At 36.3% G+C, this 27,400-nt stretch overlaps 5 protein-coding genes across 8 annotated transcripts; 2 read left to right on the top strand and 3 right to left on the bottom strand.

Annotated features, from left to right (window-relative positions):
* LOC140826306 (ubiquitin carboxyl-terminal hydrolase 4) lies at nt 1-4,093 on the top strand. Of its 2 annotated transcripts, XM_073188530.1 has the most exons (6): nt 2-218; nt 500-613; nt 1,164-1,262; nt 2,109-2,297; nt 2,595-2,776; nt 3,405-4,093. In XM_073188530.1, exons 1-6 carry the CDS (start codon nt 102-104, stop codon nt 3,808-3,810), a joined length of 1,107 nt encoding a protein of 368 aa, XP_073044631.1. In that variant the 5' UTR covers nt 2-101; the 3' UTR covers nt 3,811-4,093. The 2 variants fall into 2 exon arrangements, with proteins under 2 accessions (XP_073044632.1, XP_073044631.1); XM_073188531.1 differs by lacking the exon at nt 2,109-2,297 and having other exon boundaries at nt 1-218.
* Nucleotides 4,094-4,691: 598 nt separating this feature from the next.
* On the bottom strand, nt 4,692-14,094 carry LOC140826305 (calmodulin-binding transcription activator 3). 2 transcript variants are annotated; one of them, XM_073188528.1, is made up of 14 exons: nt 13,999-14,094; nt 13,844-13,903; nt 12,780-12,899; nt 11,272-11,387; nt 10,986-11,074; nt 10,509-10,551; nt 9,906-10,110; nt 9,687-9,797; nt 9,127-9,449; nt 8,019-8,564; nt 7,158-7,855; nt 6,302-6,863; nt 5,870-6,190; nt 4,692-5,063 (listed from the first exon to the last, which is right to left on the bottom strand). In XM_073188528.1, the coding sequence occupies exons 2-14, from the start codon at nt 13,881-13,883 to the stop codon at nt 4,956-4,958; spliced, it is 3,282 nt and encodes a 1,093-aa protein (XP_073044629.1). In that variant the 5' UTR covers nt 13,884-13,903; nt 13,999-14,094; the 3' UTR covers nt 4,692-4,955. The 2 variants fall into 2 exon arrangements, with proteins under 2 accessions (XP_073044629.1, XP_073044630.1); XM_073188529.1 differs by having other exon boundaries at nt 14,018-14,036.
* A 999-nt stretch (nt 14,095-15,093) lies between these two features.
* LOC140826302 (cyclin-dependent kinase C-1-like) lies at nt 15,094-21,426 on the top strand. Of its 2 annotated transcripts, none has more exons than XM_073188525.1 (12): nt 15,094-15,445; nt 16,324-16,405; nt 16,495-16,585; nt 16,683-16,712; nt 16,799-16,908; nt 16,993-17,065; nt 17,147-17,267; nt 17,349-17,466; nt 18,665-18,804; nt 18,902-18,959; nt 20,340-20,410; nt 20,554-21,426. In XM_073188525.1, the coding sequence occupies exons 1-12, from the start codon at nt 15,336-15,338 to the stop codon at nt 21,065-21,067; spliced, it is 1,518 nt and encodes a 505-aa protein (XP_073044626.1). In that variant the 5' UTR covers nt 15,094-15,335; the 3' UTR covers nt 21,068-21,426. The 2 variants fall into 2 exon arrangements, with proteins under 2 accessions (XP_073044626.1, XP_073044625.1); XM_073188524.1 differs by having other exon boundaries at nt 15,096-15,445; nt 20,520-21,426.
* Nucleotides 21,427-21,986: 560 nt separating this feature from the next.
* LOC140826304 (ras-related protein RABH1e) lies at nt 21,987-23,982 on the bottom strand. The gene is made up of 6 exons (XM_073188527.1): nt 23,778-23,982; nt 23,438-23,508; nt 23,094-23,182; nt 22,811-22,922; nt 22,642-22,732; nt 21,987-22,335 (listed from the first exon to the last, which is right to left on the bottom strand). Exons 1-6 carry the CDS (start codon nt 23,892-23,894, stop codon nt 22,192-22,194), a joined length of 624 nt encoding a protein of 207 aa, XP_073044628.1. The 5' UTR covers nt 23,895-23,982; the 3' UTR covers nt 21,987-22,191.
* A 257-nt stretch (nt 23,983-24,239) lies between these two features.
* LOC140826303 (UDP-N-acetylglucosamine transporter ROCK1) lies at nt 24,240-27,080 on the bottom strand. The gene is made up of 7 exons (XM_073188526.1): nt 26,864-27,080; nt 26,266-26,314; nt 25,959-26,185; nt 25,521-25,719; nt 25,282-25,425; nt 24,885-24,959; nt 24,240-24,563 (listed from the first exon to the last, which is right to left on the bottom strand). The coding sequence occupies exons 1-7, from the start codon at nt 26,974-26,976 to the stop codon at nt 24,402-24,404; spliced, it is 969 nt and encodes a 322-aa protein (XP_073044627.1). The 5' UTR covers nt 26,977-27,080; the 3' UTR covers nt 24,240-24,401.
* Nucleotides 27,081-27,400: the final 320 nt, after the last annotated feature.

Raw genomic sequence — 27,400 nt, 5'->3', positions numbered from 1 at the left:
GATAACAATAATAATTTCTCAATTTTGAACCCTAAAAAAAAAATTTCAGTCCAACTGTGTTATGCATAGTGACTAAGCGGAGAGGAAGGAGTGAGGTTCGGATGGGAGCAGCGGGTTCGAAGCTGGAGAAAGCATTGGGAGAGCAATTTCCTGAAGGCGAACGCTATTTTGGCCTCGAAAATTTCGGAAACACTTGCTACTGCAATAGCGTGCTTCAGGTCTACCTACTGCAGATTTGTTTATGTGTTGTTGGAATGCTTCGAAGTTATGCTTTCTGTGGATTTGTTTACGCTTGATTACCGACTATTGCTGTGTATTAAAATAATACCAAAATTTAGCTGAATCCACTTACAGAAGCTCTTCCCCACATGAAAAAAGAAAAAAAATTTATTCTTGTGTTTCTTTGGGATTTTCTTAACGCTAAAGAAGATCCTATTATTTATTCAACAGTTCAAGAACTTCCTAGAATTTTTTAATAATACTTTTCATTTCTATGCAGGCTCTTTATTTCTGTGTCCCGTTTCGTGAACAGTTGCTAGAATATTATTCGAATAACAAAAACCTGGATGCTGAAGAAAATCTTTTGACATGCTTGGCAGACTTATTCGTACAGGTACATTATCATTGAAATTGGCAGAACTTCTGAATGAATTAGCTAGTTGGATCAACATATTACTTCTGTTGATTGTACTAAATTTCTGTTTTTCGGAATTAGTTTGTGTTTCTTTACTAGATTATTCCCTTGATTTGATTGCTCCTATTCTAAAATACAGAAACTAAAGCTAGAGCCAGTAATGTAAAATAATGAGAATTGTTGAGAAAATATTTATCTTTTAGTTATTTGATTAAGATGGAAACTAAAAAACAGGTATGAGCTATTTAGCCTGATAGTATGACTTTATATTGTTATTTTTTTGTGATTTTTTACTGCTAGTGAATGATTCAAAAGGTTCATAATAGGGCTTACGTTGGATTTTATTTCTCCACTCATAAATTTTACAAGTTTATAAAATGATTCATCACGTTGTTTTGTAAATTATGAAAGGATTGTGTGCGTATAACCTACAAAAAGCCAGTTTTTTCCTACTCTAGCTTCTTATATAATAATTGTCCTTTAGCAGTTTAGCTTCCCTTTACATTATTATTCTTGTTTTTACTTGTAGATAAGCTCACAAAAGAAAAAAACAGGTGTTATTGCTCCAAAGCGTTTTGTACAGAGATTGAAGAAGCAGAATGAAATTTTTCGCAGCTACATGCACCAGGTATGAAGTAACTGTCTCATTTGTGAATTATACTGATTAATGATCGCATGTTGCAGAAAACATCGGCATCTAAAAAATATTCTTGACTTTTTCCCTAATTTAACCATAGAGGATTAGAAACCGAGATATAGATCGGGTTGATATTGGCATGTTTCTCATTGTTAGTCAGCTTTTGACACTGACAGCAAGTATTATGTAAAATTAGGTCTCTGCTTTTATTCCCTAACTGAAATATTTGTCATATTATATCAGTTTTATCCTTGGATGAATACTATAGGTTGTGGAAGAAGCATTGAACCTTTTTAGGAAACTACATTTTGAGAGGATTGTCAGAATGTATTATGCGGTTTTGGTCGAGATGTGTGGATTTATGTGATTGTTGAAATTGATGAAAAGAGCAACTTATGGGTTCAGATGGCTGCCTTACACACATACTCTGATGATTGCATTAAATTATTATTGGTTAATTATGGTTGCTCGACTGGCTGACTCTCATAGGAGTTCGATTATCATATGCCGGGAAAGCTTGGTTATTTTAAACATGATAAATAATCTTTTAACAAGGAGAGTTAAAGATAGCGATTTCCAAACAACTATGGTATTTTTAGTTTCCAACCTTTTCTTTGGTTTAGCATGTTATGCCTTAGATGTTAAGCTTTCATGTTGTGTACAACCACTTTTAACCATTTAAATACTTCTGTGCCATAGCTTACAATCCATACCATTTATCTTCCTTGACATCTTAATTTATATATATGTTGATACTTTGGTACATTTTGCACTCTAGTCAAGAGGTCTTTCGACAATTTGAAATCAGTGTAGGTTGTGCGTATTTTTCTTCTGTAGGATGCCCATGAATTTTTGAACTATTTACTGAATGAATTGGTTGACATACTGGAGAAGGAATCCCGAGCTACAAAGGTTGATCAGGAAACTTCTTCTCCGTCTGAAAAGATTGCTAATGGACCAAAAAGTGTGTCTTCCAATGGTGCTCAAAAGGAACCTTTGTTCACCTGGGTGCACAAAAATTTTCAGGTGCTCTTGATTTGCCATTCATCCTCGATCTACTACTTTTGTTTTGTGTATGGTGAACATTATTCAATGCTAGCCTGCTTTTGAAAACCCATCCTTATTGTTTGAAAGAGGGGGGATTTCCACCACTTTTTTACTTTTACGATTGGCTCCTGTGATGACAAACTATTGACTGATATTGCTTTTATCATTACTGTGTGATCTCATTTTTTTCACTATCATGCAGCTAGTAAGCTTTAAATGCGTTACAGGCTCTGTGGAGAATTCTTTTCTTATTCCCAGGTTTCTGTAACCTTTTAGGGTATATTGACAAACGAAACAAGATGTCTCTGCTGTGAGACAGTGACAGCAAGAGACGAAACATTTCTTGACTTGAGCCTTGATATAGAACAGAACAGTTCTATTACTAGCTGTCTGAAGAACTTTAGCTCCACGGAAACTTTAAATGCAGAGGACAAGTTCTTCTGTGACAAATGCTGCAGGTTAGGCGTAGTTTACTTAAAGATTATGGCTTTTGCTGTGCGTTGGGATTAATTCTGTTACCTTTTTGTTGGATGTTATATTACATTGGTAAAGACGGGTTTAGATCTGGTATACCTTGACCTTTAGACTTTAGTCAAGCTATCTATTTGGTAAAAAACTTTGTTCATCATAGAGAATTCCTTACGTCAGCCAAAAAAAAAAGGTTTAATATTTTCATTTCTCAGAAGTAAATTGGTAGGAATCACAAGATTAACTACAAGATTGACTGTCATATCTGTAGACTCGGCATTTCCCAATAGAGAAGCAGCCAAGTCAATAATGTCTCCAATAAAGTGGTTATTTCAATAGCTCCTTATAGTTTTTACTATTTTTTTTATTCGTCTTTTATTAATTAGATTAAATGATCTTACAAACTTTTTTATCCAGCTGAATTTTACCTATTGTCTGAAAGTTCACTTTCAACCTCCTCGACTATTATTGCGGTAATGGGCTTGTAAATGCAATAACTTGTTTTTGAGGTTTGGAGTGGATGCTGGAGTTGCAGAAGAATGGCAGACGTTGTTTTGTCTTTGAAACTTTTAATTTATTTTTTTGTTATCCATGAAATAAGCTTTGATCAATATTCAGCTTGCAAGAGGCCCAAAAGAGAATGAAAATAAAAAAGCCTCCTCACATACTGGTCATCCATTTGAAGAGATTCAAGTACATTGAACAGCTCAGCCGGTACAAGAAGCTCTCATATCGTGTTGTATTCCCTATTGAACTAAAGCTCAGTAATACTGTTGAAGATGCAGATGCTGAGTATTCCTTATTTGCCATAGTTGTCCATGTTGGGAGTGGTCCCAATCATGGGCATTATGTCAGCCTTGTGAAAAGCCACAACCATTGGTTATTCTTCGACGATGAAAATGTGGAGATGATTGAGGAGTCCGCCATTCAGACTTTCTTTGGATCAGTGCACGAGTATTCGAGTAATACAGATCATGGTTATATTCTATTCTATGAAAGACTAGTTGCTGGCTCCCCAAAATGAGAGGAGGTGATCCAAGTTCATCACGAGACGTTGTTTCCTATTTTGTGCCCATTTCATTTCTTGTTCCTATTTCAATTTCCGATCTTCATTTCTCCCATGTTGCAATCAACGGGAGAGTTTTCTAATATGTTAGAGGCTGAGGTGACTTGTGATGTACTTTCCTGAATAAGGTGAGAAAATGCAGTGTGGGTGATGCTTGTATAATTTATATTGTGTGTTTTGTGATCAAACTACTCCTTTATTCACAGAAATAATGTGCAGCTTGAGATTTAGGTGACCCGTACGAATTTCCGCCCTCTACTAGATATTGGTCTGCTATTGTGTTATTTTGCTCATCATGACACAGGAATAGATTATCCAATTGCTCCTTGAATTGAGCATGGGGCCATCAGCTTCACTTGAACAAAGTGACGGCCAGGTAGGATCAAGGTTATGAGTATGATATGCCACGGTCCAATGCTCATGCCTTAACAAGTCGTATCGAATTTAGCATGAACAAGCCACACATTACAGGAGCTCAGTTCAAACGAGTGGAAGCTCGAATTTGTCCCACTCTCAGCAGTCATCATAATTGAATCCAACTTACTAGTTAGTGTCAGCAAAATCAACGGTCTCCGCCGACTGAGATTTAATTACTTTTATCAATGTTCGTAAAAGCTGATGGTGAATGCTTATTCGCCCGCATATATTAAGGCCAGGGAGTATGTCAACGATGCAGCATTTGCCAAATCGAGTTTTTAGGCCAAATACAAATGAGAATCGGTGAGAAATTTGCAAACAAGAATTGAACTTTCGTTCATGATTGCAAATCTCCTCAAATACAATAGTTATTTATGTTTGTCACATATGCTATTATGAATAAAAGTTAACATTACTAAAGATTACATACAATAATCTAACTTTAATAGCATATAAATAGGTTGTGTCATCACATTAGGGCTACCACTAGTATCAAATAACAGTTCTCCACTAGTGTTCAACTTTACCATCACTTCTTGCCACTCTTGACATACAGTTAAAGGTTGTATGAACTGATCAACTCTGATTTACAAGATAAAAATAAACTGTGCAACCCAATCCCATAGTTCACTAAAAAGTAAATATCAACTGTCATTTTACCTGAAAAATATGTTGAATTAATAAATTTAAGATATTGTAGGCATCAAGGTATCGTCCTCCAACAAAACTTGTAGATCAATAAGATCATCGTCAAAATCAACTTCTGGATTCGTCATGATGCTATCATGCGCAGCCTGCAGGATAAATCAGGTCATTCTAAGTTATGCTAGATGCAAAGTTGCAGAGACACCAGCCCAGTCTTACCAAGATACTAATTTACTTGGTCTGGTGTCTGCAGATAAATTACTGTTGCAAAATTTACAGTCCTACAATTTCATTTAACTAAATGACGCCTGTTTCTTTTTCAAATCTCAACTAACCGAACTGTGAACATCAATTGGCAGAAGAAAACACACGCACATGTGACATGTGGGTGCAGCACATTCATACTCTATTACCACTATTGGATCAGTATACGATCCAACTCAAGTTAGATAAACAGGAAATTCAATGAAAAACTCCCTCCTGATCATCATTTAATGTTTCTCCATGTTTTGACTCGAATTTATCTCTCTTTATTTGTTCTTTTCTTCCTCTCTTTTGGGGGGCCAAAAACAATTAGGGTGCAGTATACTAATGTTGCAGGATTGGAAACTAGAAGGTATAGCAAGTAGCACCAAATCTTTACGCCAGCAATACAAATCACATTTGCAGGCTACATTGTGGCCAAAGAGGTGACAAAAGAAAATGGAAAATGGGCCCAAAACTACTTTTGTTTGGCAAAAGTATCGATCAAATGCATATCCAACTTACATGTATTTCTTAAGAAATGTCTATAATTCGTGCAGTTATCACACTTCAACACCATGTGGGAATGCAGTGCGACACAATAATCAGTCATGAGATGGACATATGTCCATGCATTTTATTAGTTCCGTGTGAAGCCTACATGAATGATTCCAATATCATTCAAAAGTTAGCAAACCAAGATTTGTTGTACCTTTGTTTCTTGCATTTCTGAAACAACATTGAGCAACCTGCGGTATTGATCTCGTGCTTCTGGATACTGAACCATGGACTTTACCCTATCAAGGGCTTTCTGCAGCCTCTCCTCTGTTTGCTTCCTACCTTCTTTCAAGAAATCATATTCATCTTTTGATTCGGTCTCTTGCATACTTGAGCCTGTGGTTGGTGCTTCAGGTTTGAATCCACTCAATCCTTTCCCTTTTCGTCGCCAACGCAAAATCACCTTATCCAAAATTCCAACAGACCAGATTATCTTTTTATAGTTCTTCCTGACCTGGTGTCCTCTCACATGGGCCTTTTGCCGGAAAAGCCAAAAGTTAGAATTTGTGTGCGAATTTGTTTAACAATCGATTGAAATACATTAAAAATAATCATAAGCTGTAGCGTTTGGGACAATTCATAACACCTGAATTTTAATAATCCGCTGCCGCATTAGCAGAAAATCGTTTCTGCCTTTCCAACTGCGGAATTTGTTTTGTATCCGTACTGCAGCAGCATGTGCAGGTTCATGCCGCCCCACCTTGTTTCCCTTTCGAGATAGAAATGACAGACGTTCGTTTGACACTCCAAATTCACCATCATCACTCTCTTTCCGCTGCTTTCTCTGAAATGACTGTACTCTATAGACTTGATGAATGCGAGCTGCAGCTTGAGTTGCGTTACGCACAGCAGCTAATGAGTCCTTCAAGGACAGTCCATGGTGTAAATCACCCATGCGACATGGAGTTGCAATCCTCTCCGAAACCGTTTCTACATCTTTTACTCCACTATTACCCTCCTTCGTATCCAACTTGAGTGATGACAGGTGGGAGCTCAAGGCAGACTCTGCCAGATAACCAGCAATGCCTTTGTGCCCATTGCTGGAGGCTAGGTCTGCTGGAGTTCTTGCTGATGGATATATGGGGGTGGGATCCGTCAATAATCCTGGGGCTGCACCAAGGGAGATGAGAAAAGCCACAGTATGTTCCCTGACATTGCAAATGTTTGAAGCAAGAAGTTACCAGAGGAAAGAAAACAAGTTTGTCAATTATAATAAGTCAACTTCTGAAATCAACACAGATTTCTGATTACTAAAAATAAGAAAGAGAATTTTAAAACATAATACTCATGAAAAGTTGAACCCAGATGCTTTATAAAAACTAGAGGATCCTCAGCAAACACACAACAAAACAGAAAACATATAGTTGATGTAAAGGAAGCATGTATGAAAAAGGTTAAGCAGCAGAAGTATTGTAAACTTAGTAGATTTTTATCACTCCTACCTGCCAAAGAGTGCTGCCCAGTGAAGCGCAGTCCATCCATTTGAATCCCGAAAATTGATACTAACCCCAGCAGCCACAGTGGGTGGTATAGCCCAGTCATAACCTAGAGCAGCTGCAAAATGCAGCACACCTTGACCACCATCATCTAGTACACAAGGGCCCTTTTGACCTTCAGTAACCTTCTGGAGAAGCCAAAGATGCAATTTCTCCTTTAAAAGCTTTTGTCGCAGTTGGTCCATCATCCCATCCTCGGAATATTCATCTTGTTTAGTAAGGTATAACATTTCTTCCCACTCGAAATCATCCTTCAGCAATGCGCTGATTTTACTACACAAATTGGATGTTTCAGCAGCACTGCTTTGGGTACAGGCTTGAGGGGTCACTGGCCCGAGAGATAATAATTTTTCAAATCTCATATGAAGAAGAGTTTCAACAGAGCTGATGCTTCCTATATCTGCAAGATCTATATCTTGAATAACACTAGTTCGGAATTCAAATTCTCGCACTTCACTGCATGCCAACCGGTTAGAACATGTAATGTAAAAAGGCACCATTCCAATCTCATGTGGGGGAGTGTAGCAGCAGAGAACACCATCGGCAATGATCTCTGCAGGAACTTGCAGTTCACCAAACATGCAAGCCCATTTGTAATTCTGTATCTCCTCTCGCCTCTTCAAGAATCTACCCATGATCAGCACCTGAACATGAATATGAAATGACTGAAATCTTCATGCATTTGTATACAGTAAAAATTTAAATATATACAGTAAATAGTGTCAGAGACATAAATGTTTAAATATATACTTGAGTAAATGGTGTAAGAGACATTTAAAAGGACAAAAGAGTAACACTAATCCAAACCTTAATTTCTAATCCAGCATGTGCCCAATTTGGTGAGAAATCAAGAATGCTGAAAAGCTGGTCTCGGGAGAGAGACGGGCCAAGGAGGTAGTTTTCTGTGGGAACGGGAGCAGAGATACCAGAATCATCAACTCCATCTTCTGCTCTAACAATCTCCCAGTCCACACCAGAATCAGGCTGCATTCTTGTCAAAGTCACATCGCCGAGTTCTTTACTCATCCAACGGTCAAAGCTGTCCATCTTTTTCAGATCACCCCTTAGAACGTCATCCAAAAGAGGTTGTTTTAAGGCTGAGTGGATGGTTTTGTTTTCTAAGTTCAGGTTGCTGTCAGACACGGACGTAAGAGAGCTTCCTACAGCATTTAAAGCTGGTATCTGAAGATCATTTTCCACTGGATGTCTACTTTGTTCAGGTAGATACGTATTGCCAAACAGTCGCATTTGATGAACATCATTCAGTTTGGAAGTAAGATCGTATTCAGAACTCTGAAGGGACTTCTTATCCATAGACCACTTAGACGTGTTTATAAAATCAACATCAGAAATCTGTTTAAAGTTGGAAAATTCAAAAAGCTGTTAGAGATGTCGAATCATGCTTTCATCAAAACACGGCATTCACAGAGAATTTAACTTTAGTGAATATGTACACATTATAGCATCAGATATCCCCTTCGATGTTGAGAGGATTATTTTTCCAGCTACAGTTCATATATCCAAAGGACAAATTTGAATTGCTTCACACAGAAGCATATTAATGCAGGAAAAATTTCCTAGATCCTGAATCATGGGGCAATTTTCTACAAGAAGCTACCATATGATGGAACAAACCACGGGGTAGTTTAATGCCATTTGAATGAACTTCCAATCATCGAACAGAAATAAATCCCGTTCATAATTTATGCATCCACAAGGTCTTCCTTGCTAACTCTCACCAGACCTACTTGTTCCACATCACATGCTCCTCCCCAAAATGTTGTGCCACATCACATAGGTGGATGCGGTGGAGCGGACACAGGAAATAGTGTAAAAAAAGTTGTAAACATCATGATGTAATGCTGTAACTGAGTTATGGTGCATAATGAACGTGCAAATATTCATATTTAAATACCTGACATGCATCCAAGCCATCAAAATAGCCTCCAAAATCCTGCCTTTCACCAGCGGCACCAATCAAAACTTTCCTCAGCGGTTCATTTTCTTGTCCAAGCATCATGCTGGTTGTACCAGGTTGGGTTGTAGGAAGTAAAGGCTGAATATTTACAGAATTATAACCACCAGCATCGCTTCCCCCAATATTTTCCCAAGACGGGTGCTCAAGGTCTCGATGAAGCTCATATGTCAAACCATTATCCAGAGGTCTCTCATCGTTTTCTCCGTATGTAACTAATCCAATCCTACCAGGAGTACCTGAATATTGTCCTTGATAATTATCTGTCGAAATATAAAAATGTTACTGACAAAAAATAATAAAAAGTTCTGACTTTACAATTAATCACTACTTGAAAGTTGATGAATATGAGCAAATACTTGTAAAACAATTTATATTTTAACCACTCAAACAGCCAAACGACACCGAAAAACCAGATGCAGTTCCGGACAAAGGAGTAATGGTTATGACCAGATAACAGGTGTAATGATTGTGATAAGGAGAGGACAACAAGACATTACTTGATGCAAGGATCGGATAGTAAGGGACTGAACCCCTTTCCATCTTCTGCACTGCAGGTGACTTTAACTCCGGAATAGACTGGAATCCGGGGCTTGATTGCTGCCGGTATGCTGCAGTAGCAACAAAATTTATTGATACAGAGAATCATGAGAAACTTCACAATTTACAGATCAAAGAAAAGTATGGTTAACAAAATGATAAATGTCCAGAAACAAAACCTGATTCAGCATCTGCATGCTCCGTATTTTGAGAACCGCTAAGGCTTGTTGTATATGTGACTGGCGATGCTCCTTGATAATCATAAGGTTGATACTCGGAAGCAACAGAACTGTCTATCTCTGAATTGGGTAGACTTTCTATATTTTGGACAGAATCAGAAATAACCCCCGAGTCCCTGATGCGATTATAAGTTGTTCTGTTCCCCTAGGGAAAGAGGAGAAAACAAACACATCAGACTTTTAGGAAATTGCAGTAGTAAATTCATGCTAGGAAATTAAATACATTCTTCATGCAAAATTAGGTATTGGGGATGAAAGTAAAGTTGATATAAAAGAAACAAAACAGAACACTGTGAAATCAGAAGGCCAGGAATTAAAGAAAATAAACAAAAGAAAAATACTTAGAAAAATCATATTTATCAAAGTTAAAGTCACATTGAATACATTCAAAAATCTTTTATTGATAATTAAATCTCTCTCCCATTTTACCCAAAAATTAATTTCAATGATCAAATTTCTGTAGCACACACAAGATCGATGCCGTAATATTGTACTAGAGTTTACCTAACATATGAAAAATGATAGGTATTGTAGAATCATTACCTTTACCTCCCGGTAATGGACAAGAACTATGTGAGACAGTTCCCTGAGAAAGAAAACAGTCATATAAAAAGAAATCATAGTATCATACTCTGACAAGCAAGCTCCATAATGATAAGAAAATAAGTAAAAAGTAAAAACTCTGTAAGAAAACTTTAATGCTTGTGTAGTTCATGTAGAGAACATAGAAGAAGAAGAAGAAGAAGAAGTTAGACAAAATAACAATAATAAGAAGAATCACAGCAATATGGTATTGTAAAACAGTTTAATACTTCACCTCAACCATGGGTCACCTAAGGAAGTGCTGAAGCCTGAAGGACATAATAAAACAATTTTAACACTATATGAGAAAGCACAGGTCATCCCAACTAGGGCGTGGAACCTAAGGATCTACAAACAAAATCACTAAGACCTTTTGGATAGTTGACTGAACCATAGTTTATTCTATTGGGTGTTGAGATACAGATGATTCGAACTTACTCTTCAAGCATCCAGTAGCTACGCCTTTGGAAATTTTCATTCTCCTCTCCATGAGCATAGTAGCAGTGTAACACATCGACGCTTCCAGCCTGAAAATGAATTTTCTTCTAGAAGTCAAATCCAACAAAACTTTTTAACAAGAATGGCTCTTCAAATATCTTATTACTCTTCAGTTTCTATGTTAAATAATCTGCCAATAAAAGGGGCAGCAAACTTCAATGACAACGTCTGGAATCCTGCCCACAAATAGAAAGTCATTCAACAAGTGTCACAAAATAAAATTTACCTTGAGCCTTTCATGAGCTTCCTTTACAGTCTTCCCATCTTTCTTCTTTCTCCAAATATGTCCATCTTTTCGAAAGTACCGCATTACCTTTCGGTCAAAAAGAAAGAGAGAACCACCTGACCAAAAGGTGAAACAATCATGAATACATGTAATATAACAATAAAAATAAAAGAATATTGAGACTGATTAACCATCCAATCAAGCTCTCTTTTGATTTTCTGTGTTAGTACTAATGATAAATCTATATTTAACATATTTTGTAACAAGTTCAGAGTTGAAGTTCCACAACACATGATCATGAAAGACCCATAGGTACTTCAACCAAATCTCACTATAAAAATTTCAGCCTATTTGATGTTGATTTATGGAACAAGGATTTAAAGACAAAAATACTGAGAGAACCACAAAGATGGTCAAAACAAGAATGGCAGCAATTGAACATATCTCCTCCAAGAGATACAAATTTTCATTCAAATGAAGCTGTAGTTCAACAAAATAATTTGTAATCACTAATTTAAAAAAGCAAAGATCAGAACATGGTGGGTCATAGAACACAAATTAAGAGAAGCATCAAGGCAAAGTTATCTGTTTCAAGCTAATAATGATCCTTTAATGGCAGAATAAAGAACAGGATTAGTCAAATTTTAACTCTTATTTTTGTATGTACCCAAAATGGTAATTAACTTTTCATACAGTCATGGTAACTGGCATGCAGTACGCATGCTGTGTTCCGTTTTACAGGCCATTAAGCTGTTTCGATAAATGACATATGCTTTTAACTCATCCAAAAATAAAAGAACATTTAAGTAAAAGCATCACATCATTAGAGAACTAACACAATGTGTTTCCATCAAAGATCTTATTAGGAAACTATAAAATAAGAACAAAATTAAACCAGGAAATTAGCACCACTTTCACCAAGAATCAAAGAATCACCCACAAAATTGGTTACATGGAACTTTTCCACAAGGAAAAAAATGGTTCTCTGATTCTTGTAACGGTATAAATATTGTAATAGGCACTACTTATTTACATGATCACATCCCCTGATACATAATGAATTTCACAACCTCTCAGAAGAACAATTTCTTAAATGACGTTGAAATTTTTTTTACTGAAACAACCAAGAGTGCATCATAACCAAAAGTGTAGAGATAACCATTAGAAAAACACGGAAGGACTTCCTTTTGAATGAAGGAGAACAATAGAAGATGAAGACATATGGTTTGATTACTAGTAAATTGTTATGTTTAAGTGAATTTCTTATTCCAGTTTTTATTGGTTATATATTGCTATGGAGTGTATGCAGGGGATTCCCTAATGCAGTTTAACTTGATTGATTGGTGAATCCGCTTTTCATCAAAAGCCATCACATTTTTCGTAAAATGAAACAACGCAAATGTTACAATAAATTTCCTGTCCATCACGTGTAATTAAATTTCATTTTCGAATCACAGATTTGATTTTAAACTGGTCATTCCAAAAGGTAAAATACAATTGAATCGCACTTGGGGGTCTGTTAGGAGGTTCTGAAGCAATGCGAAACCGTTTGTAATTTTGAAGAATTTCACAAATCTCAGCAGGGCGTAGCCAGCGATGCTGTGCTTCCAACAATATTTGATCAATATCTGCATAAATGTAGCAACTTATATTATGGAATGAAAAGAATAAAAGTTGTGTGTGATATACTGGCAAAAGAATGCATAAAAGAGGGTAAAGGGGTGGTAAAGGGATGTAACTTTCACACATGGGTCACCATGAAAAGGCAAAGGCTACACATGATCTATCCATTTTTAAACAGGCAAGTTACATTCCCATAATATGCAAGGGGATTCATATTATTAAGATAATTTTCATACTTCTTATTAGTTCTCTCTCTCAGATCAAAAAATTCATGGATGCCTATATCTTTCTCTCCCTGACAGCAGAAACATTCCATACTTGTGCACTCAATCTGACATTCTAAATCTCAATTATTAAATTGCAGTCAGTTGAAGTCATCCAGGTTTTTAAAAAAAACTAAAGTCATCCAGGTTTTCAATGAAACAAAATGTAGTGATTGGAATGCATGAAGCAACTGAGACAGAACTAACACTATATGCACATTATGAAGCTCTAAATTTCTTGCAGTTCCCAGAGACTAGGTGAGCACTATAAAGCCATTAACATGCAGAAAGTCTCCTGGTTATGAAAAGGTGTGAGCTAAACAACAAACAGCTTTAAAGTTTTAGATTACTAGATAACACAGAGAGCATCATAAGCATTTGGCTGCAGCAGCAAAATGAATTCAATAGAAAACATAATTTATTATTTTAGACAGCTATGACAGCCCTTACTAAACCCTACATGATTCATACATCATAAAATTAGTCTTCCTAGCAAATTTGAACATGAAATATTTAATGCAGATGATGACACACTAAAAATAAGGCAAAAGGTTAGGAATTTTGAATAAAAACAGACAGGCGCGTGAAATTAATCGATAAACTTGTGTGCTTCATAAGAACTCAAACTCCAAATGGTGAATCACAAATAATTTACAGGAAAAAATGAAGTCCGGAGGAAAGATCACCTAATTGGGCATTGAGTGCATATCTCCGAGTCTCTGCCATCACATGATACAACAAAAGCTCTAACAACAGAACACAATCACTCGTCGTGAGATCAAAAAGGAATATCCAGTGATTAAATTAGGTTAAAGAAAATGATATGAAAGGGGGTAAATACGCAGTGCGGAGGAAGTAACTAAGAAAGTGAGCAAACAGCCGAGCCGCCCAAATGGAAACAGTCAACCCACCGTACGCCTCCCTAATTTTTTGTACATTCCATTCCTTCCCCCAAAATAATAATAATAATAATTTTATTAAAAATAAAAATATAAGTAAATTAAAAATTATTATTTTTTACGAAAAATACTCATATTAATTTTATTTAAATTCAATTATTCATTATTTCTTAAAAATTATATATTTAATATAATTACATTGTTGTGACCAAATAATAATTAAAATATAACAAAATAGGCACAAATTTGTGTCAAACGGTCTCACGGGTCATATTTTGTGAGACGGGTCTCTTATTTGGGTCATCCAAGAAAAGTATTAGTTTTTTACAAAAACTTGTGTGAGATGGTCTCACGGGTCGTATTTTGTGAGACGGATATCTATTTAGGTCATTCATGAAAAAGTATTATATTTTATGCTATAAATATTACTTTTTATTGTGAATATGAGAGTAGAGTTGACCCGTCTCACAGATAAAGATCTGTGAGATTGTCTCAAAAGATACCTACTCTTACTTTTTATGTTAAGAGTATTACTTTTTAGAGTGAGTTTCATGTGAAACTGTCTCACGGATCTTAATCTGTGAGACGGATCAACCCTACGAATATTGACAATAAAAAGTAATAATTTTTCATGGATGACCCAAATAACAGACCTGTCTCACAAATACGACCCGTGAGACCGTCTCACACAAGTTTTTGCCTACTTTTTATTGTAAATATCGGTAGGATTGACCCGTCTCACAGATAAAGATTCGTGATACCGTCTCACAAGAAACCTACTCAACAAAATAATATCTAAATCAATGATATTTTGGTTTGTTTTTTTCTTATTTTTTTATTTTATAATTTTAAGATGTAGTATAACATATTAATATATTTGAATATAAATCAGATTTTGAATATAAATCAGATTAATTATATTAAACTCAACCCTCAAATTTAAATTACAATATGATTAGCTATTAATTTTTATAAGTATATTATTAATTTTATTTAAATATAAATCAAATTGGGGAATTAGCGAAAAGACGGTGGGCTGATACTAAACCCGAAAGCCCACCCGTCGGAATGTAGAATGCTGCAAAGTGGTGCTCGTTAGGTTATTAAATTTGTTTATTTAATTAACGGTGGGCTGGTACCGAACCCGAAAGCCCACCCGTCGGGATCGAATCGCTATCAATCAAAAATCAAATCGAAGGAGCCCCGACGTTGTTGGTGGCCACCGATACCATTTATCTCAGCCTGATAGATAGAAAGAGAGTCGAGAAATTGTAATGTAATGGCGGCCGCGACAAATAATCAGCTAAACGTGGAGGACTCGCCGTCGTGGGGTTCTCGAAGCGTGGAATGTTTCGAGAAACTTGAGCAGATTGGGGAAGGAACCTACGGGTAAGACTTCAATTTTTTGTCTTTAGAATTTGTTTCGCTTTTTGTATTTTGAATTCGTTAATCTTGAAAAAGCTGATTTTTTTTTTCAGTAGGCCATTGCTTTTTATTGTTTGTCTTAGGCATTAGTGCTGTGTATTTTCCCTAATGTCCATTTTCTTTATTTCTTTCTTTCTGTTTTAAATAATTTACTTGGATTCAGTTTTCAGTTTCGTCTTATCTTGATGTTTAGTCTGAGCATTGGTTGGTTGGGAACTAGCAATCACAAAGCTTCCTGGGTGGCCATCGAATTGCTGTGGTTTACTCTCTAAAATTAATTTGCGAGACAAGAATTTCTGTATTGACCGTTACAGATTATTTTTTTATGTTCCCTAATCCCTACTACAGAGAAATCGATAATCATATCAAATATATTTGAAGAATAACATGGTCGGAAAAGAGTCAAGATCTCAAAGCAATATAGATACTGTTGAGCGTGGAGAAGAAAAAGAGTCAATACTCATTCTAAATGTCATGAGGATCTTTTATTCTGTTTTGTCCAAGGCAAGAAGAAAATAGAGCACTCAAGAGCAAACTTAAGACCTGTCCAACGGCATTTCAAACTCTATAATTTCTCTGTCCTGCACTGAAATAAGACTAACTACAATTCCAACTTACCCGTGTAACATTAAACTGTTATAATCAGATGTGAAAGAGTCCATTTGCTTGTTGAGAGAACCTCATTGATTGTATGTTTTCTGTTGTGAAGAAAAACTCTTGTTACAATCCAAGCTTATCACACTAGAGATAATTTAAGTACTTTGCTTCAATGATTAGTTTGTTTTCAGTTTTTCTTGTCTGTTTCGCTAACTTGGTTCTTAATTCTCATTTCTGTTTTCCAGACAAGTATACATGGCTAGAGAGAAGGATACTGGAGAAATTGTTGCTTTAAAAAAGATACGCATGGATAATGAAAAAGAAGGGGTATTTTTATTCTCATAAATAATTATTTGTTGCCGTATCATCGACAAATTTAGTTCTGTTATAATATTTAGCTTTGCTTTTCTCCGCAGTTTCCCATTACTGCCATCCGAGAGATCAAAATTCTAAAGAAGCTAGAGCATGACAATGTAATTAAATTGAAAGAGATAGTGACATCTCCGGGTATTTTTTTTGTCTATCTAGTAAAGGTTTCCTTTCTTTTTTTAGTTTTTATGCTTGTCTTCTCACGTCTTTCATGTAAACTAAATACAAAATCAAGGCCGTGAAGGGGTTGGGCAAGGAAACCCTGGTATGTAACATAATTTTTTCTATCTTATATTTATCCATCTCAGTAGATGTCTGCTCTTAGGGAATGCATCTCCTTTTGTATTGCAGATGATAATAAGTATAAAGGTAGCATTTACATGGTATTTGAGTACATGGACCATGACTTGACTGGCCTTGCTGATCGTCCCGGGTTGAGATTTTCAATTGAGCAAATAAAAGTACTGTAAGCTTTCCTACATGGAAGAAATATTTAGCATTATGTCTTTAAACACAGGAAAGTTTACTGGAATATTGTTTTGCAGTGTTATATGAAGCAACTGCTTACTGGTCTTCATTACTGTCACGTAAATCAAGTGCTTCACAGGGACATCAAAGGTTATCCTGCATTTACATATGCTATGTGTGAATTTTAATATGTACAAAATTCACCAAATTCACAGGATAGCCACTATGCAGGCTCCAATCTTCTCATCGACAACGAGGGAAATTTGAAGCTTGCAGATTTTGGACTTGCACGTTCATTTTCCAATGACCACAATGCTAATCTGACAAATCGGGTTATTACTTTGTGGTACAGGTCAGTTTATTATCAGTTCGAAATTAATTTTTACCATTAAACTATATACCCTGTGTGTCATTTACATCAATTGTTATGCAGACCTCCAGAGTTGCTTCTTGGAGCCACAAAATATGGTCCATCCGTTGACATGTGGTCTGTTGGTTGTATCTTTGCTGAGCTTTTGTATGGAAAACCAATTCTACCTGGCAAAAATGAGGTTAGGCTTTACTGTGTTTTTGTTTAATATTATAATAAGTAAAAGAAGATTATATGCTTGTTTTGATCTAAATCAGTGTCAGTTTCTCGCACTTCTAATTTACTTGTCATAGTCTTCATTAATCTGGTAAATCTTAGTCTTCAAGTTATTCTTGAATGGAGATTCATGTCGAAACAAAGTTCTTTGTGAAAGCATAGTCGATAAACATCATATTAATCCGCTGTTATTCCTCCGATTGCAACTAGTTGGTGTTAAATACCAGCATTTCATGAACAGACTCTTTGCGTTCTCATAGCGATTATGCATGAAACATGGAGTTTAGCTCCCTTGTTTCTCCTAATGTAGTGCTCTTGTTCATTGCACATAGTATTTTGTATCTATCAGTTAATATTCTCAATCCATTTTAAATTTTTTGTGGGTTTCTTCTTAAACATAATCAAGGTAAAATTTGCAGCCCTATTAGAAATAAGGAGGATTTTCATACACTTCTTAACAAACCCTACTTTACAAGTTTGATGTTGTTAAGAAAATATGAGGATGTTTAAGCCTTAAGGATTTTTTTTTACAATCCCTGCTTGTCAAGGTTGAACCAAGCGTTCTGCAAACTTGAAGCATAATTTGAGGCAGAATACAATTTCTTAATTTTGGAGGAACGAGATATATTGTTGGGATCATAACGATGGAGTCTTTGCAACTTCCTTGGTGATGAATACAGAGCTTCTTGTCATGGAGATGATATTCTGGTGGAAATTTGTTATTGTTGTTTCGAACCTGAAAAAGAACTGTATTCTGGTTCTCCATGGGGGCCTATTTCAAGAAATTATGTGATCCATTCCCATAGCATTACTTAGATGCCTGTCGACAAATAGCTTTCTCTTTGCTTACACGTTTCTCTCATTTCAAGGCGTGCCAAGTTCCAGTTTCTTGGTTAGATATACATTTAACCTATGAAATAAAGTGAATGACAAGTTGAAAATAACTGCTTTGATGAGTTAAAGAGAATCATGCCTGAAATTTTATCAGGCAATCTTTGTGCTGTACCTGAATCATCTCCCTCTACTAGTCTTTGAAATTGATTTGTTAAATTGAAATCTTGTCAAAAATGTGTATCATTCTCCTCAAATCTGCTTGCTCGTTTACTTTTGAAAACTAACCCCTATTAACCTGAGGGTGGTTTTATTTTCAAAATTTTTCACAGCCTGAACAATTGAATAAGATATTTGAACTTTGTGGGACCCCTGATGAGGTTAATTGGCCTGGTGTTTCCAAGATCCCCTGGTATAACAAGTTCAAGCCTGCACGTCAAATGAAAAGGCGAACTCGAGAGCTTTTTAGACAGTTAAGCATATTCTCTAATGTTGTGGAATACCCTATTAAGGACATAGCTTCTTTTATGCGTAATTATATGTGTTGTGGTTGATCATCCCCTCTTCAGTTTTGACCGTCATGCTCTGGAGTTGTTGGAGAATATGCTGGTTTTAGATCCGGCTAAGGTATTTGCTTGACTATGAACTTGGTTAATATTCTCAAATATAATTGCATTGCATTTATGTCTCATTTTGTGGGCTTGATTTACCTGACAAACTAAATAGTCTTTAATTTTGATTTGTTCAAAACCGAGGATTGAAACAACAAAATTGTATAAGCGTACAAACTGATTGAGAGATTCTACCTGCAGCTGGAGATAATTTATAGAGATATAATATGGGTGATTGATAGGTGTAATATAGTTATTGGTGTAATCACAACGTTGTAACTGCAAATTCATGGAATTGAACAATATAAGAAATAAGAACTGATGAATGAGGTTTAGATTGCAAAATATAATTTTAAATGATCAACTGAGTAAGAAAGTCAACATGCGACAATCCTTAAATGGACAAGGATTTGACGTAAAGACGTGGCTGTTGACAAGGTAAAAACCCTAAAGGGCCTGCAGGTGAACCCTTGAGTCTAGTCCTACCCCCACATTTCTTTCGAAACCCAAAAATGCCTGCAGTTGAATCCTTGATTCGTATTGGCTAGCCACCTTTGGCACGCTTTATCTTTGGATTAAAATTGCTATAAAAGGCTAACTATATGGGGAATTGTTTTCTTGATCCATCAAAAAGCAATGAACAGTTGATCCTGCCATGCTACATCAGCCAGTTCCATCTCTGCATAGGCGAGTCCAACCTGACCCCCACAACAAGAATCACCTGAGCCAATTAGTTTTTGGTGACATTGCTTCACCCCATGTCAATTTGACGTGGGCTCCTTTTCTTATCAACCCCTGCACTATAAAATAGAGTACCATTTTTTGACCAGGCAGAAGAAGCAACTAGAATTGACTTCTTTTTTGGCCAAGGGACTGATCAGGACCATTAGGGAACAATATCATCTTAAACTTTTACCACTGAGAGCATGGAGATACAGGTTACTGTTGCCATGTGATAGAAAGTGATACATGCTGAAATTCTGTTTATTATAATAAGCGAGTGGGAAATGAAATCAGACACGGGGATAATTATTCCTTCTAAAAGAGTACGACTTAAATTTTCTAGGACACTTTCTTGAACTTATGATATGGATGTCAGTATTTTACTGGCCGTTTTAAAATATCTAAATTGTTCAGTTCTGTTTTTTTTTTTACGTTAGTTGACCCCCAAAAGGAGTATCAAGCATATTTTTAAATTCAGAGCTTTATCATTTTATTTAACAATTATGTTAATCAGTTGTCAAACCCATTTGTTCTGGAATGATGAAACTGATTTGTGATAGATGGATTCCATTTTCAATCATGTCGCACTTTGTCCAAGTTCTTGGTCTCTACTTTAAACATTTTTATGTTTCACTGATTTCATATCTTACATCCTAAACCTGAATTTTTAAAGAGAATATCAGCAAAGGATGCCCTAGATGCTGAATATTTTTGGACCGACCCCTTACCTTGTGATCCAAAAAGGTATGTCCGATAGCCCCTGTTGTGCTTGTAGTATTGCTACTCTAATTTGCTTCCTAACGTGCTTGAATTTGTGCAATGTTTTTTCTTATGCTAACGTCTTATGATACAGTTTGCCAAAATATGATTCCTCGCATGAATTCCAGACAAAGAAAAAAAGGCAGCAGCAGCGACAAAACGAAGAAGCTGCCAAAAGACAGAAGTTACAGCATCCACAGCAGCACACTCGCTTGCCTCCCATCCAACAGACGGGGCAACCTCATGCACAACACTGGGCTGGTCCTGGTCATCCAACGAACAATTCTCAGCCTCCTCTGCCTGCTGTTCCTAGTCATAATCAGTATGGAAAACCTCGTGGTCCACCAGGTGGACCTAATAGATACCCCCAAAGTGGGGCCACTGGTTCATATTACCAAGATCGTGGAGGTCAGAGCGGAGCATATAATAGTGGGCCATATCCCACGCATGGACGAGGGCCCCCATATGCTGGAAATAGTGCCCCTCCTAACGGCCCTCAAGGAGCTTCAGGTGGATACGGAGCTCCCCCTAATTATCCGCAGAGTGGTCAATATGGAGTTTCAGGCGGCAGAGGCTCAAATCCAATGGGGGGAAACAGAAACCAGCAGTACGGATGGCAGCAGTAGTAGAATAAGCAAGTAATCGGCACACATGAGATGGTGAAGGGTCAAAGCAGTTTGATTTGATGCAGCTACAGCTTTGGTATTGATGGTTTTGGAACTTTTTGACCAGATGTGTATAGCGGGGTCTATGTTTTGTGAATCTTCTTGTGGAAATGGGATAGGGTTCGGGGGAGTGGTGAACAATGTTTGGAGAATGTGGAACGTTAATACATATACAATGTTTTTTTCACAATTTGAAGTACTTCAACTTCCCAATCTTGACACGAGTGGTTACAGTTTTTGATGACCCTCGTGTTTTGACTTTATATGTTTGTGATAAATGACGAAGAATTTTGAACTTTTGTGGGTTGTATAAAATTGAGAAGCACTTTTAACATAGTCGTGAACTATTTGATTTCAGATTTCAAGGGTATGTTAGTTTCAGACTGGGTTCTCGATGGGTAGGATGTAACTTTAACTTGTTTTTGCATTTTAAATTCTGACATTCTTACTATTTGTTATCAACTGTTTGTGTTACATAAATAATAATAACTAATTATACAGTATGTGATTTATATGTAGCGACCAGCCCAGATAAGTGAATGATGGTTTTTGCTGGAATTTTGTGCATTGGCCATCCATAATTTGTCAAACAAGCTTGTCAAGATATGAAATCTAAAAACTGTTTCGACGGCACTTCGATATGAAATGACAGGTGCAAATAACTCGAGTTACGTATTAGCCCTTGTCTGAAGGCAACGACAGATATCCTTTAGACCAGCCAAACAGAGTTTGTTTTTTAAGGTACGGGTTCAGGTGTGTAAATGTAAATATATAAAAATAATGACATGCGATTCAGCAACCTCAGCGCAAATGAGTAGGTGTCAAGTTGGAGGGAAATTATGGAATTAGTCTTAACCTTCTATAAAAAAGAAAAAAAAGAAGAAGAGAGATGGATAGAGATGGAACTAGTGAAGCATCACATCCTCAATGATAGTTAGATTGATACTCTCTGTTAGCAAAAGCTTTAGTAACATACTGAAAAATTCCCATGTTCTGATTTTCCCTCTTAAGTAAGTCTGCCACAATCTTTGTCTACCCAATTTCCTCTTATTAATTTCCAAGTGCATATGCACTTGATGTGACTCGAACTGAGCATATTTTCTAGCATGCACAGCCTCCTCGCTGTTGTTCTGCATGTGATGTGTTAGTGGTGGGCTTCAAATTCACATCAACCATGTCTTCCTGTTTTGTTGAGGAAAGAGTTTCCATTCCCGGCAGTGCTGCGGCTATTTTCCTGAACAGAGGCTGCAATACAGTTTGAATCAATAAGCACACGCCAAAAGAATCACAACTTGCGTCAAGAAACTGACTTTAAAAAAAAAAGGAAACTGCTCTGACAGAACAAGTATTATTACAAGATCAAGAAATGTCTTTAGAACTAGATGGCAAAGTGAACACGGATGAATATTTAGGCATATAGATACAGTTTTTCGAACCTTTTAATTTACTTCGTCATTATGTACGAAAAATTGTCACCCCAAAAAGTTTTGGGATTTCGAGAATCACAACAATGTATGACAATAAGCTGCTCAAGCATCTAAAATTGTTTACCTTTATGTTAAAACCAGCTTTAGCACTAGTTTCTATAAACATGATGCCAACTTCACGAGCCTTTCCATCTCCTTCTTCAATTGACACTTGCCTTTTGATTCATAATAAAAAAAAATATCATCAAACCAACAACTAGTACTTGACAAATAAGTTACATTTACTTCCTCACCTTTTGTCAACAAGATCAGTTTTATTCCCTACGAGAACAATTATGACATCACTACCACGTTCTGTCCGCACTTCCTCAATCCACTTCGATGTATTCAGAAATGACTGTCGGTCTGCAAAAATCAATACTGGATTAAAATCAGTAACACTAACGCCTTGCATCTAAGTGTTAGCGAGAAGATTTTGAACAATTTGCATCATGGAAACTCTTGCAAATGTTCCTGGTTAGTAGGACGGGTTATGGATGGAACCGGGAGGACGATTTAGCAACTAAAATAACTTACTAGCTACATCGTAGACAATCACTGCTACCGAAGAATCTCTGATGTAGCTTGGAATCAGGCTCCTGAATCTCTCTTGACCAGCAGTATCCCTGTTAGCATTAAGTAAAATTTTGTAAAAATGAAATAAGCATCCAGAACTCGAACATTAACGATATGACAATATGTGAAATATGAACATCTCTTCTAAAATTCAAATATATACTCTTCTTGGATAGCATATGAAATGAAACGAGTGGTACAGTGTCGATGGCTATGAAACCTTAAATATATTCTCGAAACGACTCGAAAGACATAACTTGATGCATCAACTTTGATAAAAATTATGGAGAAGAAAGTGTGAGTACCAGAGCTGCAATCGAACCGTTCGATCTTCAAGGTACATGGTTTTGGACAAGAAGTCGATGCCAATAGTAGCCTGCGAAATCATCAATCAACACCAGTTATTCAAATGGTCAGGGATTATAATAAACAAGTGTTTTGTGTCTAAATGTACGCATAATTCAAATATTCTATTAAAAGATGACGAGAAAAGAAGATGGATCATCATTCCAAATGGACATTCATACATCTTTTTTCATGTAGAATGCATGAATTATCTATTACACGATATACTTTAAAAGGGTAAATTGTTGTTAACGAAGAAACAAGGAATCCTTGGAAAGATTGTGATCAAGATTGGGAAACCTGATAAGTGGTGTCGAATTTGTCGTACATGAAGCGGGTGATGATGCTGGTTTTGCCGACGGATTGATCGCCCAGAAACACGAGCTTATACTTGGCTAATGGTGACACCACCGCCATTATAATTGATTGTGAAGAAGAAATGATGATGATGGGATCTGAACGTGTTTCGAGTAATTTAAGGAAATTTGAGGAGAGAATGAAACAACAATTTATAGCATATATTTATATACGTCGGACCACAAAAAATTCATTGAACAAATTATTTGTCAATTAATTAGTTAATACGAAAGGATTTGGTTCCTTTTGTGTTTGTCATGATTTTAAATTATGAATTGAATCGTATCATCATATGTTAATTAATAATTACATCTACCATGCATCGAGGGACGTGATTCACACGAGCGGATATGATATTATTTTAAAAAAATAACATCCACACTCAAAATTGTTGAATGATATATATTATGATGAGAAGGTATTTCGGTCATATTAAAATTGTGACACAGGATACATTGGTTCGTGAAGAAATCCCATCTTCACTTAAAATATGAGCTACTTGACCCATGCCATAAATGCAAGGCATGCTAAACTCTCTATTCAAGGTAGCATCAAATTACATCCAACCTACGAAGCCTTCTTCTTAACACGATATGGGTATTTTTGGTATACTGATATACTAGTGGCTACTAGCGGTAGCGCCACAAGACAGTACGGAGAAGGTGGTTTCCCATCAAAGATGAATTGTAGCAGAGCTGTGACAAGAAGAGCAGAAACTATGACAAATCCCTGCAATAAAGTAAACCATTATGGAAATCAGAAAGATTGCACCCGTAAACAGCCACTCAGTATGTAGCGAGAATTTAGTCAAGCGGGGGAATCTGATGTACACTTGATATCCGAAACTTGTGTTTGTAAGAAGATTACTTTCAAGTCGTAACCTAAATCTATTTCCCAGAAAATCAAGGCAGTCATTGTTGCCCGTACTAGGTTGATTGATATTCTTACAACAAGTCACAAAGCTTTTAGAGCTATAAATTGTTGATAAAAGACTTGAGAGCATGATAATTTGTCACATGTGTGTTATACAGCTTATAGTGCTACAATTACCTTTCGAACACCACCAGCATAAGTTGTCACAAGACCTACTAGAATTCCACCAACAGCATTGAGTACAACAGGTATCTGTATCAAAGCCATCAAGACACTTCATATTATGCTGTGCCGAAGATTGAGATGTCATGTAAGATCAATGAAGTTTTAAACAAGAAATATGCAAGTATGCTAGTTTTAATGCGAATGATGACACAAATCATATTTCCAAACAAAAGCACCCAGTTTGTGTGTTAACGAATCTGCTGATGATGGCACAATAGTTTGATAAATTTACCTGTAAGGTTAATAGTCAATTGCTGAGAGCAAGAAAATCTCACATCAATTTTTGACAAACCGTAACTCAAGAAAACCTGTCCTTGCCTAAAGAAGTATGATCATCAAAGTTATGTACCATTGTCAACGGAGTCCAGCCATAAAAGAATCCATGTTGTCTGATAGCTAATCCATCTGGAGACTTGTATGCACTGGCCAGCAAGCAAAGGCTCCCAATTATGGACATCTCCACCGTCATCAAATAAGAGGTGTGTTTCTTGACCTTTGTTCATATGGAGCAAACCCGAAAGGAAACAATGATATATCTGACATAAACAATTAAGTAGTAACTTGGAAGCATGAAAATATTTTGCTTACTTGCGATGCCCATTGACACAATGCAGAGGCCAGACCAGAAAGTACAGAAGCCACCAGCACTGGAACAATTCCATAAAATAAGATCTCATCAGGATGACTAGAACTAGCAGCTTTACTCGAGCCTTCGCCAATACTTAGAAGGACTGCAGCAATTATCAACAAAAACAGGGCCCCAATCTGTTGAATTGACTGCTTTTGCCTAAAAAAGAGGATACAAGAAGTCATGGAAATTCTAATTAGCAAAAGTTTAACTTGAAAAACCGATAACATCAATTAAGTGTCAGAATGCTTGGTAATGCTCCTCTAAACTTCAATCACAGCTAAATTGAACATGTAGGGGATTGGTAACTTTCAAGACAATTTACATGATCGTATGAAGCGCAATTTGTATACAAAACACACTTGTATGAAAAGCAACTCGCTCAAATGAGGAAATACCTAAGAATGATATAAGTAAACAATGCCGTGAAAAACAGTTTTGTTTGGTTCAGCATTGAAAATGTGAGCGAGTCAAGATTTCTGTACGAGATTTGCAACAAGCTATTTTGCAGGGCATAGATGGCTGCTGGCAGTCCTGATGCCGTGAGAGAGCCAACCAAAGTCCACTCCTTGCATAAATTTCTCAAAGTACCTTCTTTTGCTAAGAGAATCAAAGCACAAATCACCTGCAAGCTTATAAGTATCCATGTGAAAACAGTTCCATAAACCACAAACTAATTGTGAAGGAGAAGGAAGAATGAGTCACCTTAACCACCTCACATGCCAAAACAGATGAAGTCACGATAACTTGTCGGCTGCATCAAGAAGTAAATGTGAAGCACAGCATGGTGAGTTGCAAAATGCAGAAGAAAATATGAAGATAAGAATGGTGAGTTGCAAAAAAGTTCTCAATTGACTCGAAAATCAATTTCTTACAATAGAAAAAACTTTTAGATTATTGCACTTCTGAGCTATCATGAAATTCAAGATTAAGTTCCAGCTATCATTTCATGGCAACAAATCTCATAACCTCGCCATAACCATCAGTAAATGAACTAAAATAAGGGCAAGAAAAGATATTTAGAAAGGGGGGGAAACTGGTTTCTTCAACTTATAACATCAAAATCCATATGTCCCTCTCTTCGAAGACAAAATGGCTCAAATTATACTACTAAAGTGAAAGCTCTTTTATCCATATTAGCTAGTTTATTCAACTGAAAAACCAAATTTTAATAAATAAAACAACCTCTCATCCCCCACTTCACCATATTCTCATGCAAAGCGAAGCCAGAAGTTTCAAAAGCACCGTAATCCGCAATAACACTAACGTGAGCAAAGAGAAAAATAGAAAGAGAAAGAAAAACCTGGTAAAACTTTTCGAGATAAGAGGTTGAGCACCATACTGAAGCGTCAATAAGAGAGAGAAAAGCCAGACCTTGGTGCCAGGCTTCGGAGAATCGATCTTCGTGACCGCCATTAACGAGGGGTCGACGAAGATGAAGGGAACGCTTTCCTCCCTTCACGTACAATAGACGTCAATTCCAGAAATCAGATCGTAGGCGCAATGGTCATTGATGTTCATTTCAATTTGCCAAAAATCAGTGTGAGACCGTAAGTTATGGGCATTTGATAAATACATTTTTAGAAAGAACTAAGAGTTGTGATAGTTTTAATTTAATGATAAAATATACTACAAATTATTTAATTACTTTCATTTATTTAAATACATTTAAATTAATGTTAAATGTTTATTAAATACATACATATATACAAATATATAAATACATATATGTATACACACAAATAGTTACTGGACCCCTATGATATAAAAAAGATTACAAAAAAATAAAAAAAAAGACAAAAATCAAATTTGACCGATGATCACCTTTAAAAAAGTGAAA

This window comes from Primulina eburnea, chromosome 3 (genome assembly GCF_022965805.1).
Source record: "Primulina eburnea isolate SZY01 chromosome 3, ASM2296580v1, whole genome shotgun sequence".
NCBI classification, from domain to species: Eukaryota; Viridiplantae; Streptophyta; class Magnoliopsida; order Lamiales; family Gesneriaceae; genus Primulina; species Primulina eburnea.
Note: the sequence above shows the minus strand (reverse complement) of the source record. Positions and strands in the feature narration are given on the sequence as shown.